This window comes from Muscardinus avellanarius, assembly GCF_963383645.1.
Source record: "Muscardinus avellanarius genome assembly, chromosome: 22".
Taxonomy (NCBI): Eukaryota; Metazoa; Chordata; class Mammalia; order Rodentia; family Gliridae; genus Muscardinus; species Muscardinus avellanarius.
In genome coordinates this window covers 16,130,301-16,146,609 of record NC_137808.1, presented here as the reverse complement: position 1 = coordinate 16,146,609, position 16,309 = coordinate 16,130,301, and the positions used below count along the sequence as shown (strand labels likewise).

Sequence of the window (16,309 nt, the reverse complement as noted above, 5' to 3'; positions counted from 1 at the left end):
CTCCCGAGGCTGCGGCGTCTCCAAATCCAAACTCCCCGGCTCGGTCCCTCGGAACTCACGCCGCGAGCGTGGACCGGAAGCGCTGCCTAGCCGGAGGCCAAGCGCGCCACACAGCCGGAAGTGGCGGAGCGGCGCTCCGCCGGCACCTGCGACGGGCGCCTGCGGGAGCCAATGAAGGGCGGAGGCGTTTCCACTTCGGCCAATGAAGCCCGGAGGGGGGCGGGCCCTCGCGGACCGCCCTAGTAACGGCCGCGTGGTAACCCGGCGGCCGGCGCCGCGGAGTCGCCGCGTCTGTGAGTCGCCAAGATGAAGATCGAGGAGGTGAAGAGCACCACGAAGACGCAGCGCATCGCCTCCCACAGCCACGTGAAGGGGCTGGGGCTGGACGAGAGCGGCATGGCCAAGCAGGCGGCCTCGGGGCTCGTGGGCCAGGAGAACGCGCGCGAGGTGCGGCGGGGGCGCGCGGGCCGGGGGCGGCGGGGGCGCGCGGGCCGGGGGCGGCGGGGGCGCGCGGGCCGGGGGCGGCGGGGCGCAGGGGCCTCCTCGGCCCCGCCCCGGCTCCTCGATCCCCGTGATTACTGCTATTTGGGGGCCGGGCGGGGCGGGAGCCTGGGGCACGCCGTCTCCGAGCGGCCCCCCCGCCCCTTTTTATTTCGAGGGTCTCCCCAAGGCGCTGAGTTATTAATCTTCGAGGTTGACCTCCAACCTGCGGTCCTCAAGTCTCCCAAGTGCCGGGATGACAGGCCTGTGCCACCACGCCCGGCGCATGGGTGGTTATTGTTATTATTATTATTATTACTATTTCAATTTTTTTTTTTTTTGGCAGTACTGGGGATGGAACCCGGAGGCATTCTATCTCTGAGCGACACCCCCCCCCGTCTTATTTTTGTATTATTTATTTTTGGAAACAGGGTCTCACTGAGTTGCAAAGGGCCTCGCTAAGTAGCAGAGGCTGGCTCTGAACCTGCTCCATCCTCCGGTCTCAGCCTCCCAAATGCTGGGATTACCAGCGTGCGCCACCACGCCCAGCTATTATTACTATTACTATTATTACTGTGGAACTTGGGATGGGACCCAGGGGCATTCTACCCTCAAGCTACACTCGAAGCCCTATTTTTTATTCTTTATTTTGAAACAGGGTCTCACTGAGTTGCAGAGGGCCTCACTAAGTAGCTGAGGCTGTCTGTGAATCGTGATCCTGTCTCAGCTTCCCAAATGCTGGGATTACAAGCGTGAGCCGTCATGTCCAGCTCCCAGCCCTTGTTTTTATCTTTATTTTGAAACAGGGTCTCACTAAGTTGGGTAGGGCCTCATGCACTATTTGCCCAGCCTGTCCTCGAACCCGCGATCCTCCAGTGTCAGCCTCCCAGGTTCTGGGCTGACAGGTGTCCATGCTCAGTCCCCTCCATTCCTTTCTCATGTAGCTCTGTTGGTCTTTCTGCCTACCAACCCTCTTCTGCATATGGTAACTGTAAGCTGGGCATGATGGCACATGTGCCTTTCTTAATCTCAGTACTTGGGAAGCTGAGACTGGAGGGTCACAGGTTCAAGGCCATGGAGCCATTGAGACCCTGTCTCAAAAATAAAAAGGAGCCAGGCGTGGTGGCGCATGCTTGTAATCCCCGCGCTTGGGAGACTGAGAAAGGAGGATCGCGGGTTGGAGGCCAGCCTCAGCAACTTAGGTCCTTTGCGACTTAGACCTTGTTTCAAAATAAAATTAAATTGAGCTGGAGGAAGCCAGGTGTGGTGGCACAGTTTATAGTCCCAATACTCGGCTGAGACAAGAGGATCGCAGGTTTGCGGCTAGCTTCAGCTACTTAGGCCCTCTGCAGTTAGTGAGACCCTGTTTCAAGATAAAGAATAAAAAATGGGGCTGGGGTGGTAGAATGCCCCTGGGTTCAATCCCCAGTACTGCCAAAAAAGAAGAAGAAGAAGAAGCCGCCAGGCGTGGCGCACGCTTGTCATCCCAGCGTTCGGGAGGCTGAGACAGGAAGGAGGATCGCGGTTCGCAGACAGCCTCAGCTACTTAGGCCCTCTGCAACTTAGACCCTGTTACAAAATAATGACTAAAAAATTCGGCTGAGGTGTAGCCGGGTGGTAGAACGCTCCCGGGTTCCATCTCTAATGCTGTCCTCTGCGCAGGAGCGTGAGCGGGCGCAGGGCCTCCTTCCCCTGGGCCCCTAGAGCGGCTAAGCAGCCAGGCATGGAGGCGCAGGCTGGTCACCGGCGGCCATAGCAGCCTAGTGATGAGCGCAAACTCAGTGAGACCCTGTTTCAGAATCTGAAAAGGGCTCAGAGATAGAACACTCTTGGGTTCAATCCCCAGAACGACTAAGATAAAACATAAGCAAAAGAAAGCGAAGGCAGCAGGCGCCCTGGCGGGAAGCTGCTCACGCTCGTTCTTGCTTCCTCTTGTCGCAGGCGTGCGGCGTCATAGTGGAACTGATCAAAAGCAAGAAGATGGCTGGCAGGGCCGTGCTGTTGGCCGGCCCCCCCGGAACTGGCAAGGTGCGCTCCTGTGGCCCAGGAAGCCGGCCATGTCTCAGCTGCTGGTAACCTGCGTGCCCGGGGAAGAGCTGAGCCCCGGGCTGCCTCCGAGAGCGAGGCTGCAGCCTCAGAGCCCGCTGCCTCTGAATTTGTCTTGGTCTCTTTCAAGTCTCTGATTTGGAAGTTAGATTTCTATTGGCCTAGGGCGTCATAAAAAGCTTGAGCGCCATCTTCTGTGGGGGAACGCAAACAATCGCCGGGGTGTTTCTAAATACTAGGCTTTGCCGGGGGAGGTGGTGTGCACCTATGATCCCAGTACTTGGGAGGCCGAGATGGAAGGATTGCAGGTTTGAGGCCAGCCTCAGCAACTTGGCGAGACTCCATTTAGGGGGAAAAACAAGGTCCAGGGTACAGCTCAGAGGTGGAGCACCCCTGGGTTCAATGCCCAGTACCAAATATGTAAATACCATACTCACCCATCACTGTTTTGGCTCTAAGTGATGAGGAAAAAAGAATTGGGGACCTGATTTTTATCTTCAATGGGCTTGCAGTCTTTCTGCACAAAACAGGAATTCCTAAGCCAGGCGTGGTGGCGCGCGTTTGTAATCCCAGCATTCTGGGAGGCTGAAACAGGAGGATCGCGGTTCGCGGCCAGCCTCGGCTACTTCGTGAGGCCCTTTGCAACTCAGACCCTGTTTCAAAGTAAAGAATAAAATAGGGCTGGGGGTGTCACTCAGAGTTCGAATGCCCCTGGGTTCCATCCCTACTACCACCACACACACACAAAAAAAGGAATTTCTTACAGTCCGGAGTGGCTCGGTCTAGGGCAAAACTTTGATCTATTGACCGTCTTCAATGTGGGTGGAGCCGGCGCTGCGGTGTGCACCTAGCTTCTAGTGCTTGGGAGGCTGAGGCAGGAAGATTGCAGGTTCGAGGCCAACCTCTGCAACTCAGGGAGCCCATGTTTCGCAGAGAAGATTAATGAGAGGGCTGGGGTGTAGGTCGGAGGCGGCGCGCCCCTGGTGTTGAGCCTGGGCGGGTACTGCGGGATATGAGGAGTTGTCAAGGTTTTGGGGGGGCTGCCACCAGTTGGTGGGTGCTGCTGGCGGCCCAGGCAAGGCCCCGCCTGCCCCACGCTTCGCCCTCCTTCCTGCCTTCTGGGGGCGAGCCCCGTCCTGTCCCCCCCGCAGGCGCCCCGACGGCTTCCTCCTGAGAAAGCATCCTTGCGCCTCTGCCTGGGCTCAGGGCTCCTGCCGCGCGCGGCCTAGGTCTTTGTCTCCTGCGCTGCCGGATCTAGGCTGCTACACAGACTGGCCTCCGACCTCTGAGCCTCCAGCGCAGGCCTCGTCGTGTTGGGGCGGCGTGCGTCCCTGCGCCCCGGCAGCTTTCCTTGTGTGTCTCTGTCGCTGTGAATTGAACTCGGGGCGTCGTGCAGAATAAGCAGGCGCGCCGCCGCCGAGCTGCTTCCCCGGCCCTGGGTAATGTTTAGACCCCGTTCCCTGGAGTACAGCAAAAACAGACAGTAACAACAGAAAAAAGGATCTAAGGCCAACAATTCCACTTTTTTTTTTTTTTTTTTTTGGTAGTACTAGGGGTTGAACCCAGTTGCCAAGGGCCTCACTAACTCTTCGAGTCTGGCCTTGAACTTGCAATCCTTCTGTCTTGGCCTCCAAGTACTGGCATTCCAGTGCCTTATCATGGACCCCTTAATTGAACGTGCACACTGAGTAACCACTGTCTTCGCTGCTGATTATGCTGTTGGGTGCTAGATGGGTGCTTCTGGTGTTGGTAAAAAGCGCGGTGTGCTGGGGTGAGCGCCGCGCGGTGTCTGGGAGGGCTCTCACGAGGACGGGGACGCGCTTCGAGTGCCCCGCTGCAGGCCCGCACTCCGTGCTGCCCCTTTCCAGGGGATGCACCAGGCTGTGCTGCTGCGTTTCAGCTTCTGCCTTTGAAAATCGGGAGAACAGGGCCGGGCGCAGTGCGTGCCTGCCTGCCTAGACCAGCACTTGGGAGGCTGACACGGGAGGCTCGCAGGTTCAGGGCCAGCTTCAGCAATTAGCGAGGCCCTGATTCAGAATAAAACGTTCCCTAGGGCTGGGGTGTGTCTGGAAGGCAGTGCCCTGGGCTCCGGCCCCGTGTACTGAGTGACCGTGTTGCCCTGCAGACGGCCCTCGCACTGGCCATTGCTCAGGAGCTGGGCAGCAAGGTCCCCTTCTGCCCGATGGTCGGCAGCGAGGTGTACTCCACCGAGATCAAGAAGACGGAGGTGCTGATGGAGAACTTCCGCAGGGCCATCGGTGCGTGAGTGGAGCTTGCGGTGGGGCACTGCGCGTCTCAGCGGCGTCCGCGCCTGGCTGGTCAGAGGCCGTGGCCATCGGAGCGAGGGCGACCTGGGCCCCAGTCGTGGGGACCCTGGTTCTTGATGCGGGGCTATGACTCAAGGGTAGAGCTTAGCGTCCACTCACCCTGCATCCCTTCCCCGCCTGTTTCAGAAAGACGCGGCTCTCCGGCCGTGGTGGCGCACGCTTGTAATCCCAGTACTTGTGGGGGGGTGAGACAGGAGGATCAGGTTCGCGGCCAGCCTCAGCAACTTAGCCAGCCCTCAGCAACCTAGTAAGACCCTGTTTCAAAATTAAAAGCGGAGGGGGGGGACCTGGGAGTGTATGTTGGAGGTAGGATGCCCCTGGGTTCAATCCCCAGTACTAAGGTACCGAGGCCAGGGCGTAGCTGCGTGGCGGGCCGGGCTCACCTAGGCCCCCGAGCTTTTCGGGGCGCAGCGCAGAGGCCCTGTGTTGTGGGGTGTTGCCAAGTCTTTCTTTTGATGACAGAAAGGTGAAGAGGAATTTCTGGATCCTAGCAAAGAAAAGGACAGGCCATCAAGCGCCTTCAGCGGAGCCAGGCCGCCTCCACAGGCGCCTTTGAATTCTCGGAGGTGGCGGGGGGGGGGGGTGGCAGGAGCGACGGCGGGTCTGGCCGGCTCCTGTCTCCGCGCGATGACGGCCCGTCAGGCCCGGGAACCCGAGCCGCAGATGGGACCATGGCATCCGGGCTGTCGGAGCCAGAGATAGCGCGCGCCTCCCCGCTCACAGCCAGCCATTGTCCGGCCGCCCGTCAGCCGGGCCGCTGACAGACAGGCGGGAATGCCTTTCTTCCTCGGCCGCAGCCCGCGGCTGTCTGTAGTGTAGAAAGAGCGAGATTAAACAGTCAGGTGGTTTTTCTTTTTTTTTTTTTTTCTGTGGACCTAGAGATTGAACCAGGGGCATTCTCTCCAGCCTACACTCCCAGCTCTATTTTAGTTTGAAACAGTATTACTATTTTAGTTCTTATTTTGTTTGAAACAGAATAAGCTGCGGAGGGTCTAGTGCCCCCGGGCCTGGCCTCCAGCCTGCGGTCTTCTTATCCTCCCAGGCGCTGGCATCGCAGGTGCGCGCCGCATCCCCGGCTCCAAGGCTCCCTACCCACCGACCTAGCATTCCGTCCATCATCCGCTGCCCTGGGGATGGATCCCAGGGCAATCTACCTCCGAGCTACAGCCCCTGCCTTATTTTTTATTTCTTATTTTGAAACAGGGTCTCACTGAGTTGCGGAGGGCCTCACTAGGTAGCAGAGGCTGGCCACGAACCGAGATCCTCGTCTCAGCCTCCCAAGTACTGGCATGACAAAGCCACCTTGCCTGGCTTCTGTTTCAGCCTCCCGAATGCTGGGCCGGACTCCAAGGTTCCCTTTTAAAGTACATAATTTTGCAGTTTTTTTACAATCTTCTGATTCATATGGTTCATTTAAAAAAATTTCCCCCTGTGCGCAGGAATGTGAAATTTGTTAGAGCAAAATGAAATGTGTCCTGTCTTTGGGGTCTTCCCAAACCTCCATTTATAGCCTATCAGATACTGAGAGCCTAAAACCTTGCCCTCGCTGGACCGAGGGCCTCGCCCCGTCAGGTTTCTGGAGAGGAACACGGGCGAGCCAGTGATGGCTGGCGGCCGCTCTGGCGGGGCGAGCCTGAGGGCGCCCACGAGTCGCCAGCAGGCCCTCGGGCCCCCGGGGTTGCGGCCTGTGGAAACTGCTCCTGGTGGCCAGGATGCGCAGCGGAAGCCCGGGCCTCGTGGGCAGGAGGGGCGCAGGCCCCAAGGCCAGCCGCAGCGACTCAGGCCCCGTCCCAAACAGAAGGGCTGGGGGGGCAGCCCGTACGAACCAGAGCGCCCTGGCGCCATCTCCAGTGCAGGCATCCTTGGGTCAGAATGAAACCGCTTTCTGCGTTTCTGATAGCCACCTCCCTGCGTGTGCGCAGCAGCGCTGCTTTTCTTTTTCTGCCTTTTTTTGTGGCACTGGGGATTGAGCCAGGGCGCTCTACCTCCAGTCTGTGCCCCGGCCCTTATTTTTGTGTAGAAAATAAGGCGCTTTTTTTGTGCTGTGTTGTCGAGGCCGGCCTTGTCTGCGCCGCCCCTGTCCCAGCCTCCGAGCTCGGCCTCCGCCGCTTTTCCGCTTGTGGCGGTGCCTCGCACCCGGCCTTAGCTGCCGTCCGCCCTCATCGCGAGGGCGCGTTTGGCTGCGCGGGGGGCCAGCAGGGGGCAGGGAGGGAGGGAGGAGGTTGGGAGAGGCCCGCCGCCCACTGCTGCCTTCTCCAGGGCTGCGGGTAAAGGAGACCAAGGAGGTGTATGAAGGCGAGGTGACCGAGCTCACGCCCTGCGAGACCGAGAACCCCATGGGGGGGTACGGCAAGACCATCAGTCACGTGATCATAGGGCTGAAGACGGCCAAGGGCACCAAGCAGCTGAAGGTGAGTCCGCCGACCGCCGGCGCGTCTCCCTCTGCTGGGATCACGGGCGCAGCACCGCTCCGCTACTGTGACTTTTTTTTTTTTTTGGAGTGCTGTGGACGGAACCCGGGGGCTCTCTACCTCCGAGCTACCCCCCAGCCCTATTTATTTTTAAAACAGGGTCTCACTGGGTTGCAGAGGACCTCACTAAGTAGCCGAGGCTGGCCATGGACCCTGATCCTCCTGTCTCGGCCTCCCGAATGCTGGGATTACCGTGCCGGGCCCTGGGCTATGTGTTTCCACAAAGGTCTCCCTTACTGTCACCCGTGACCTTGCGTGTGGAGACGCCCGTTTTCCTCCATCACCGAGAGAAGGACTGCTGTCCTGGAGAGGTCAAACAGTGGCCCGTGGCTGGGTAACGGGAGGGCCTCCGCGCCTCCCTCTGCCCTGCAGGTCGGCCCGCCTCTTGGGACCGTGTTTTCTAGATGGCATAATTTCTCCATCTTGTGGCCGGCGTGCGGTGTCGCGGTGTCTGGTCCTGTCCTGAGGTTGTCTCTTGGTCATGCTTTATGGGGATCATAAAAGTGTCACTTCTCCCAAGGGCCGTTTCTCTCCGGCTAAGCGCCAGGCTCTGGAGCTGCCGCTGCCGACTCCCCCGCCCTTCACCTCCACCTCTCCCCGCATCCGTGAGGCTTCTGCGCGGGTTCCCTCCTCAGTACTTGTGTCTCCGTCTGTCCATTTGGGAGAGCGACTGGTATAAAAGAGCCCTGGCGGCCGGGCATGGCGCCCACGCCTGCCGTGCCAGGCCTCGGGTTCAGGGCCAGCTTTGGCATCCTCACGAGACCCTGTTTGCAAATAAATGAAATACCGGGCTGTGGTGCTGCTTGGAGATGCCTGAGTTACCCCAGGACCACCAAAAGAAGCCAGAAAAGTCACTGGGCTAAAAGGAAAAAACCGAAGCCACGCCACAGCCCAGGCCCGGCATCAGGGCCGCGTGAGGGAGAAGCGGAGGCCGGCGCCGCGCCGGCCGCTGACCCGCGCCCCTTCCATCCCAGCTGGACCCCAGCATCTTCGAGAGCTTGCAGAAGGAGCGCGTGGAGGCCGGAGACGTGATCTACATCGAAGCCAACAGCGGGGCCGTGAAGGTAGGGCTGGCGGCCGCGCCGTCCTTGTGTGCGTGGGCCACGCCCGCGCCTTGGCCTTACTCTTAACTCGCCGTGTAAACAGACATCCCGGAGGTCTCGCTGGGCCCAGCGCGCACGCCCGTCACCCCACTGATCGGGAGGCTGAGATAGGAGGATCTCAGGTTCGAGGCCAGCCTCGACCACCCAGCGAGACCCTGTTTAACAATAAAGAAATAAAAAGGTCTGGGCATGTGGCTTGGGTAGAAGGCCCTGGGTTCATGCCTCAGCGCCACAAAAAAGCGTGCAGAGAGCATTTGCCTCTGTATTACAACCACGGTGTTCTCCCCACGCTCGGCAGCCCGTGCTCTGTACGTCTGATCTGGGTGCCCCGGGCAGCACGCCGTGGGCTGCACGCCTCCAGCCACAGTAACGGACGAGCGTGACACTTTGCATGGGCCATAAATCAGCCCCACAAAGGAGCCTGGCAGCTCCGTCTCCAGTCAATCTGGCGGACGCGCCCTTTATCAGGAGCCTGAGCTGTCAGGAGAGCGCAGGCCTGGAGCCCCGAGGGGGAGGCGCCTTCCCCCGGTGGGCGGGTGGGCGAGGTCCAGCCCCGCGCTCAGGCCCTCCCTGGCGTCGCGGTGCTGGGGACTCGGCCGTCCTGGGCAGACTCACCGTCCTGGGTTTCTTGTTCTTTTCTTTCTTTTTTTTTTTTTTTTTTTTTTTGGGTGGCGCTGGGGTTCCTGGAAGCCCTTCTCCCTCCGGGCTACACTCCCAGACCTATTTTTACATTTTTATTTGGAAACAGGGTCTCCTAAGCCAGCGCGCGCGGCTGGCTTCGAACCTGCGCGATCCTCCTGTCTCCGCCTCCCAAGCGCGGGGATGACAAGCGTGCCCACCACGCCCGGCTTGCCAGCACTTTTGCGGAGGGTCTCTTGTAGAGGCTGGCCTCGCCCTGCGAGCCTCCGTCCCACCGCTTCTCTCTCTCCAGAGGCAGGGCAGGTGTGACGCCTACGCCACCGAGTTCGACCTGGAGGCCGAGGAGTACGTGCCCCTGCCCAAGGGCGACGTGCACAAGAAGAAGGAGGTCATCCAGGACGTCACGCTGCACGACCTGGACGTGGCCAACGCCAGGCCCCAGGTAGCCCACGTGGTCACAGCCGCGGGATCAGGGGTGTGCAGGCTCCCTGCTCCCCTCAAGGTGGCGCCATCCGTCCCCTCGAGCCGGCTGCCCTTCGCTCCAGCGCCGGCCGGCCTGGCAGAGCGCAGGGTCCAGAAGCCGCCGCCTCAGCAGAGCTGGCTTTGTGCGCTGGCCATTGAACCCGGGGCCGTTCTACCTCTCAGCCACACCCCGTCCCTATTCTAGTAATGTACTGGGGAGGTCCTGGGGATTGGACTCGGGCACTCTCCCCGCCGCCCCACTTCGAGCCCTATTCTGTTTTGATTTAGTTCTTGCCGAGTTGTTGAGGCTGGCCTCAACCCTGGGTGCCTACTGTCTCAGCCTCCTGAGGACTGGGATTATAGACATGTGCCACCAGGCCTAACTACCCCAGCCTTTTCTATTTTTTACTTTTTTTTAATTTTTTATTTTATGGTGGTACTGGGGTTCCTGGAAGCCCTTCTATCTCCGGGCTACACTCCCAGACCTATTTTTACATTTTTATTTGGAAACAGGGTCTCCTAAGTCAGCGCGGCTGGCTTCGAACCTGCGCGATCCTCCTGTCTCCGCCTCCCAAGCTCGGGGATGACAAGCGTGCCCACCACGCCCGGCTCGTTTTTTATTTTGAAACAGGGTCACGCTAAGTTGCTGAGGCTGGCCCCAAGCCTGCAATCTTGTTTCAGCCTCCCAGTTACCAGAATGACAGGCCCGTGGGTCCTCACCCAGATCAGCCCCCAGCTTTTTGAGCTTTGAGCCGGGATTGTGGTCTGCTCCTGGAGACAGAGGATGAGTGAGAAAATGTACACTAAGAAAATGTAGGAAAGAACGTTATCACTCCGTGGCGTTTCTGGAAAACACGAGTAAAAGAAGCAGAACGAGCCGGGCGTGGTGGTGCACTCCTGTAACCCGGTATTGGGAGGCGGAAGCAGGAGGGTCGCAGGTTCAAGAGCAGCCTCGCCAATTTGGTGAGATACTCGGCATCCTAGGTAGACCCTGTTTCAAAGGCAGAGCGGCACATTCCTGGAATCCCAGTGCTTGGAGGCTGAGGGAGGAGGGTCGCAGGTTCGCGGTCAGGCTCGAGAGCTTAGCAAGACCCTGTGTCCAATAAAACAAGCCAGGGCTGGGTGAGCCGCGGTGGAAGGCCTGGCTTAGTTCCCGGGACCGCCCCAGGAGCAGCATAGCCGACCCAGCCTCCACCTCCGCAGGGCGGGCAGGACATCCTGTCTATGATGGGTCAGCTGATGAAGCCAAAGAAAACAGAGATCACAGGTAGGCCCGGCCGCGGCAGCCCGCGCCCCGCTCCGCGCTCCCCGCAGCCGCCTTTTTTTGTTTTCTTCAGTATTGGGGAGGGAACCCAGGGGCATTCTAACTCCGAGCTACACCCCCAGCTCTATTGTTTTCTTTATTTGGAAACAGGGTCTCGCTGAGTTGCAGAGGGCCTTGCTAAGTAGCTGAGGCTGGCCACGAACCCTGATCCTCCTGTCCCAGCCTCCCGAATGCTGGGATTGCTAGTGTGCGCCACCATGGCTGGCTTTTACTACTTTTTTTTTGGGGGGGGGGTGGTACTGGGGTGGAACCCAGGGGCTTTTCTACCTCTGGGCTATACCCCCAGCCCTATTTTCTATTTTATTTGGAAACAGAGTCTCATTAAGTTGCTGAGAGCCTCACTCAGGAGCTGAGCTGGCTTTGAGCCCGCGCGACCCTCCTGTCTCCGCCTCCTAGCGCGGGGATGACAGGTGTTGGCTTTTACTTGATCGATTTGTTCACTCCGTTTTTGGTGTTGCTGGGAATTAAACCCAGGGAGGGCCTTTTACCTGAGTGCCACTTCCAGCCCTGTTTTATTATTTATTTGGAAACAGTTCTGGCCGAGGCTGGCTTCCACTTGGCGATCCTCTGGTCTTAGCCTCCCAGGCCCTGGGATTCTGGGTGCACCGCCATGCCTGGCCAGTTTCCTTTAACAGCGCTCGAGAGGAGAGTGCATCTGGCCGGTCCCTGGCCCTGTTCCGTCTGGACAGCTGCGGCTCCCCGCGCCCTGCCTGGCGGGCCGCACAGCACAGCGAGGGCTGCCTGGGCACGGGCCTGGGCGGGTCGGGCGGCAGGAGGGGCTCGGCCCCCTGGAGCCTGCGCTGGGTTGACAGCTCATTAACTCAGCCTCGTCCCCCGGGGCAGAAGAAGGACGCGCTCTGAGCGCGGTCTGAGTTGCCGGTCACCCGCCTGGCGTGCTTCCCCAGAGGGTCAGGGCTTCCATTTTGAATGAGGACGCGGCAGCAGGCGCAGGGCCGCGCCGGGCACCGGCAGGGGCCGCAGGGTGGGGAGCAGCCCCGGCCACCGCGCGTTCTCACCCGGCCGCTCCGCAGACAAGCTCCGCGGGGAGATCAACAAGGTGGTGAACAAGTACATCGACCAGGGCGTGGCCGAGCTGGTGCCCGGCGTGCTGTTCGTGGACGAGGTGCACATGCTGGACATCGAGTGTTTCACCTACCTGCACCGCGCGCTCGAGTCCTCCATCGCGCCCATCGTCATCTTTGCCTCCAACCGCGGCAACTGCGTGGTCAGGTGCGGCTGCGCGCGGGCCGGGCCCCCAGCCTTGCACGGGGAGCCCGGGGCCTCCCAGGACGGCCGCGCCCAAGCGACCTGGCCACCCGCCTCCTAGGCCTTGGGAGGCTGAGGCGGGAGGGCCGCGGGTGCGAGGCCAGCCTCTGCAGCTGGGGGAGACCCTGTTTGAAAAAAGAAGTGGAGGGCGGGGGTGTGGCCCAGGGGAGCGTCCTGGGGCCAATCCCCAGACAGAACAGCCGGGAGCGACTGGTCACACCCTCCCAGCCCTTCCTGGGCTTCGGGGACACCAGGTGATGAGCCGCACCTCTGCGCCCGGAGGCTGTGGTGCCCCCAGGGCCGCATAGCAGGTGGCCATGGCGGGACTGCGAACCCAGGGAGGGGCCGGTACCCGGTCCTCGCGGGCCCGTCACTGTAGCCAGCCGGCCACTGGCCGTGAGCCCCGCACTGAGCGCCGGCTTGCCCTGCTTCCCACAGGGGCACGGAGGACGTCACGTCTCCCCACGGCATCCCCCTGGACCTCCTGGACCGGGTCATGATCATCCGGACCATGCTGTACACGCCGCAGGAGATGAAGCAGGTGCGCCGCCCAGTGGCTGGGCTCCCGTCCTCGGGTCACGTTGCCCACGCTCAGCGCCCATGGGTGCCGCCTGGGTGGGCCGCGCCCAGGCCTTGGCCGTTCTCTCGTCTCTGCTCCCACCTTCTTGAGTACAAGGTGTTCTGTGCCCAGCTACGCCCCCAGCCCTTTCTAGTTTTTATTTGGAAATGGGCGCGCTGAGCTGCTGAGGCGGGCCTCGAAACCGGGCTGCCGCCGCCTCGGCCCTGCAGTGGGGCTGCGGGCGTGGGCACCGTGCCGCAGGCGGGTTAGCAGACTCCGGGTCATTGTGACAACGCCGCCCGGAGACACCTCGTAAACCTTCCCTGCGGGCTATTAAATGATTAAAGATCTCATTTATGAACTGTCTTCCGAGCGCAGAGCCGCTCTGACCTGCTCTTGAGAGCGACGGGCACCTCTCCCTCCGAGCCGGCCTGCGAGGCGCCGCCCTGGCCGCTCGGGGTTGCGGCCCCCCACCCCCACCCCGTCTTGAGAGGACCCGATCCCGGCTTCAAGGCCAGCCCCGGCGACCTGGCGAGACCCTTCCAAAAAAAGGCTGGGTTCGACCTCAGAATGGCAGGCCCCTGGGCTCGCTCAGTCCCCAGGACCAGACAAATTAAGATTTTCTTGTCGTGTCTTCCTGGCCGCGTTGCCGAGCCGCCCTCCCGCCTCGGCCTCCCCGTGCCCCATGCCCGGCTCGGCTCCGAGGCTGCGGCGGGGGTGCAGCGTTTCCCTGGCCCCGCGCCGCTGCCCCGGCCGTGTGTTTATGACTTTAATTTAAACACGGGCTTCTTGATATCTTGTTTACGAAGCTGCCAGAGTGAAAAATTCCTGTGTTATATGAGGCTCGAGTCCTCAGTTATCTGGGCTTCACAACACACGGCATCATTACCCCGCGCCCCTTATCGCGCGCCGGGCGGGCGGGCGCCGCGCCCCACAGCACCGCCGCGGCCCGCGCCCCTGCACCCTCAGATTAGATATCTCCCGCCGATGCTGTGAGGGCCGCTAAATCTTGGGAGCAAGTTTTTTGATTTATTGAGCCATCCTAGACATCAAGCAATATAAATGTCCCTGCGGCGCGGCTGTGTGTGGGGGGGCGTGTGTTTTGATCCTGGGGGTCGACCCAGGGCGTTCTGTGGTGGAGCCTCGCCCCCGGCCCGTCTGAATATGTTCTTATTTTTCACCCTGAAAGGGCTAAGTTGCTGAGGCTTGCAGCTGGGTGTGGTGCTGCTGGTTTATCATCCAGGACTTGGGAGGCTGGGACAGGAGGATTGAAGGGTTGAGGCCAGCCTCGCACTTAGGGAGTCTCTTAGCTCAACTTAATTTTTGTTTGGGTTTTTCTTTTTTGGAACAGGGTCAGACCAGGGCGCTGTGCTTGCTACTGAGCTACGCGTCCTGGCCCCCGCTGGGCGGGACCCGGCAGCCTGGGGAGACCCTGCCGAGGGCTGGGGTGTGGCTTGGAGGTGGAGCGCCTGGGTTCCCTCCCTGAGGCCAGCCTCGGCCCCACACCTCCTGGCGCAGCCTCCCTAGTCGAGCTGGACGCCTGGCCACTCACCGTCACCATGACGCCTTTTCTCTTAAAGATCATTAAAATCCGAGCGCAGACGGAGGGAATCAGCGTCAGCGAGGACGCGCTCAACCACCTGGGAGAGATCGGCACCAAGACCACGCTGCGGTGAGCACGGCGCCCGCCTCCCCGCCTCCCCGCCTCCCGGCCTCCCCGGCCTCCCCGCCTCCTGGCCTCCCCGCCTCCCGGCCTCCCCGCCTCCCGGCCTCCCCGCCTCCCCCGGCCTCCCCGCCTCCCCTGGCCTCCCTGCCTCCCCGCCTCCCCACCTCCCCGGCCTCCGGGGCCCTCACGCCCGCCCGTCGCGCAGGTACGCCGTGCAGCTGCTCACCCCGGCCAACCTGCTGGCCAAGATCAACGGCAAAGACGGCATCGAGAAGGGCCACGTGGAGGAGATCGGCGAGCTCTTCTATGACGCCAAGTCCTCCGCCAAGGTCCTGGCCGAGCAGCAGGACAAGTACATGAAGTGACGCCGCCGCCCGCCCGGCCTCTTTTCTAATAAAACTGTTACTTGTGCCCCGCGTCTTGTTCTTTTTAAAAAGAAGCCTTGAGCCGGGCGTGGTGGCGCGCGCTGGCAACCCCGGCACTCGGGAGGCTGGAGACTGAGGCCGGAGTATTGCAGTTCACAGCCAGCCTCTGCTAGCGAGGCCCTCCGCAACGTACTGAGACCCTGTTTCAGAATTAAATAAATAAATAGCCAGGCGTGGTGGCGCACGCTCGTCATCCCCGCGCTTGGGAGGCTGAGACAGGAGGATGGCGCAGGTTCGAAGCCAGCCTCAGCTACTGAGTGAGGCTCTCAGCAACTCAGTGAGACCCTGTTTCCAAATAAAATAGAAAATACATCTGAGAGTATAGCCCGGAGGTAGAAAGCCCCTGGGTTCCACTCTTAGAACCACCTAAATAAATGAATAGTTGGGCTGTATCTGGGAGGTAGAATGCCTCTGGGTTCCATCCCCAGGACCACAACAAATAAACACCAAGAAGGGTTGGGGTGTGGCCTGGAGGCAGAACGCCCCTGGGCTCAACCCCTAGTACCAAAAAGGAAAGGACCCTGGGGCCGGCAGCGAGGAGGCCCCGGGGCGAGGCCGGCCGCCAGGCCAGTCCTGAGGCGCAGGGCGGTCTCGGGTCCTCAGGAGGTGGCGCGGGACGCAGGTGGGCTCCTCGGCTCTAGTTTTGCAGCCAGGCCTGATTATTGCATTAATCTTCCTGGCGAAGTTTTTATGACCCGTCCCTCTCCGGCGATGAGAAGTTTCTCCATCTATTACCAAGAGGGAAGCAGAGCCGGCGGGAGGAGAGGATTTGTTACATCTTATCAGGCTGACACACAATCTAACAACAATTACGGCCGCTTCATTTTTTGCACTATTTTGGAGCGTGTGTGAAAAATCGTAGCAATATTAAAGCGAGGCCCGCGGGGGCTGGCGGCCGCAAATGGCGGGCACTTCCAGGCTGCGGGCCGGGCTCCCCCGGGCCGTGAGTGATGGGGTGCCTGCACCGCGCTAATGGCCTGCATGCCAGCCGCAGCTGGAGGGCGCTTGAAAGATCACCCCCACTTGGGCACTGACGCGCGCCCGTGATCTCAGGGTTGGGAGGCCGAGACGGAGGATGGCGGGTACTTAGAGGCCAGTCTTGGCAACTTAGGCTCTCGGCAACTCAGACCCTGTTTCAAGGTTTGGAAACCCAGGGGCTTTTCTACCTCGGCTATACTCCCAGCCCTATTTTATTTGGAAACAGGGTCTCACTGAGTTGCCGAGAGCCTCACTCAGTAGCTGAGGCTGGCTTCGAACCTGCGCCATCCTCCTGTCTCAGTGTGCGCCACCACGCCCGGCCCTGTTTCAAAGTTTAAAATATAGCCGGGCATGGTAATGCATGCCTGTAGTCCCATTTTGTGGGTGGCTGAGACAGGAGGATCGCAAGTTCAAGTACAGCCTTCTCCATTCAGACTCTCAGAAAGTTAGGAAGATGTTTCACAATGTAAAGTAGCTGAGGCCGAAGCCGGGCGCGGTGGCGCACGCTCGTCATCCCAGCACTCGGGAGGCCGAGACCCGAGGATCGCGGTTCGCGGCCAGCC

The 16,309-nt window shown here is 60.6% G+C and overlaps 1 protein-coding gene across 1 annotated transcript; it reads left to right on the top strand.

Annotated features, from left to right (window-relative positions):
- Positions 1–306: 306 nt before the first annotated feature.
- On the top strand, positions 307–14,708 carry RUVBL1 (RuvB like AAA ATPase 1; the record flags this gene model as incomplete). Its single annotated transcript, XM_080718067.1, has 11 exons — positions 307–447; positions 2,422–2,508; positions 4,652–4,784; positions 7,113–7,264; positions 8,299–8,388; positions 9,359–9,508; positions 10,732–10,795; positions 11,884–12,082; positions 12,557–12,659; positions 14,258–14,349; positions 14,549–14,708. The coding sequence occupies 11 exons, from the start codon at positions 307–309 to the stop codon at positions 14,706–14,708; spliced, it is 1,371 nt and encodes a 456-aa protein (XP_080574193.1).
- Positions 14,709–16,309: the final 1,601 nt, after the last annotated feature.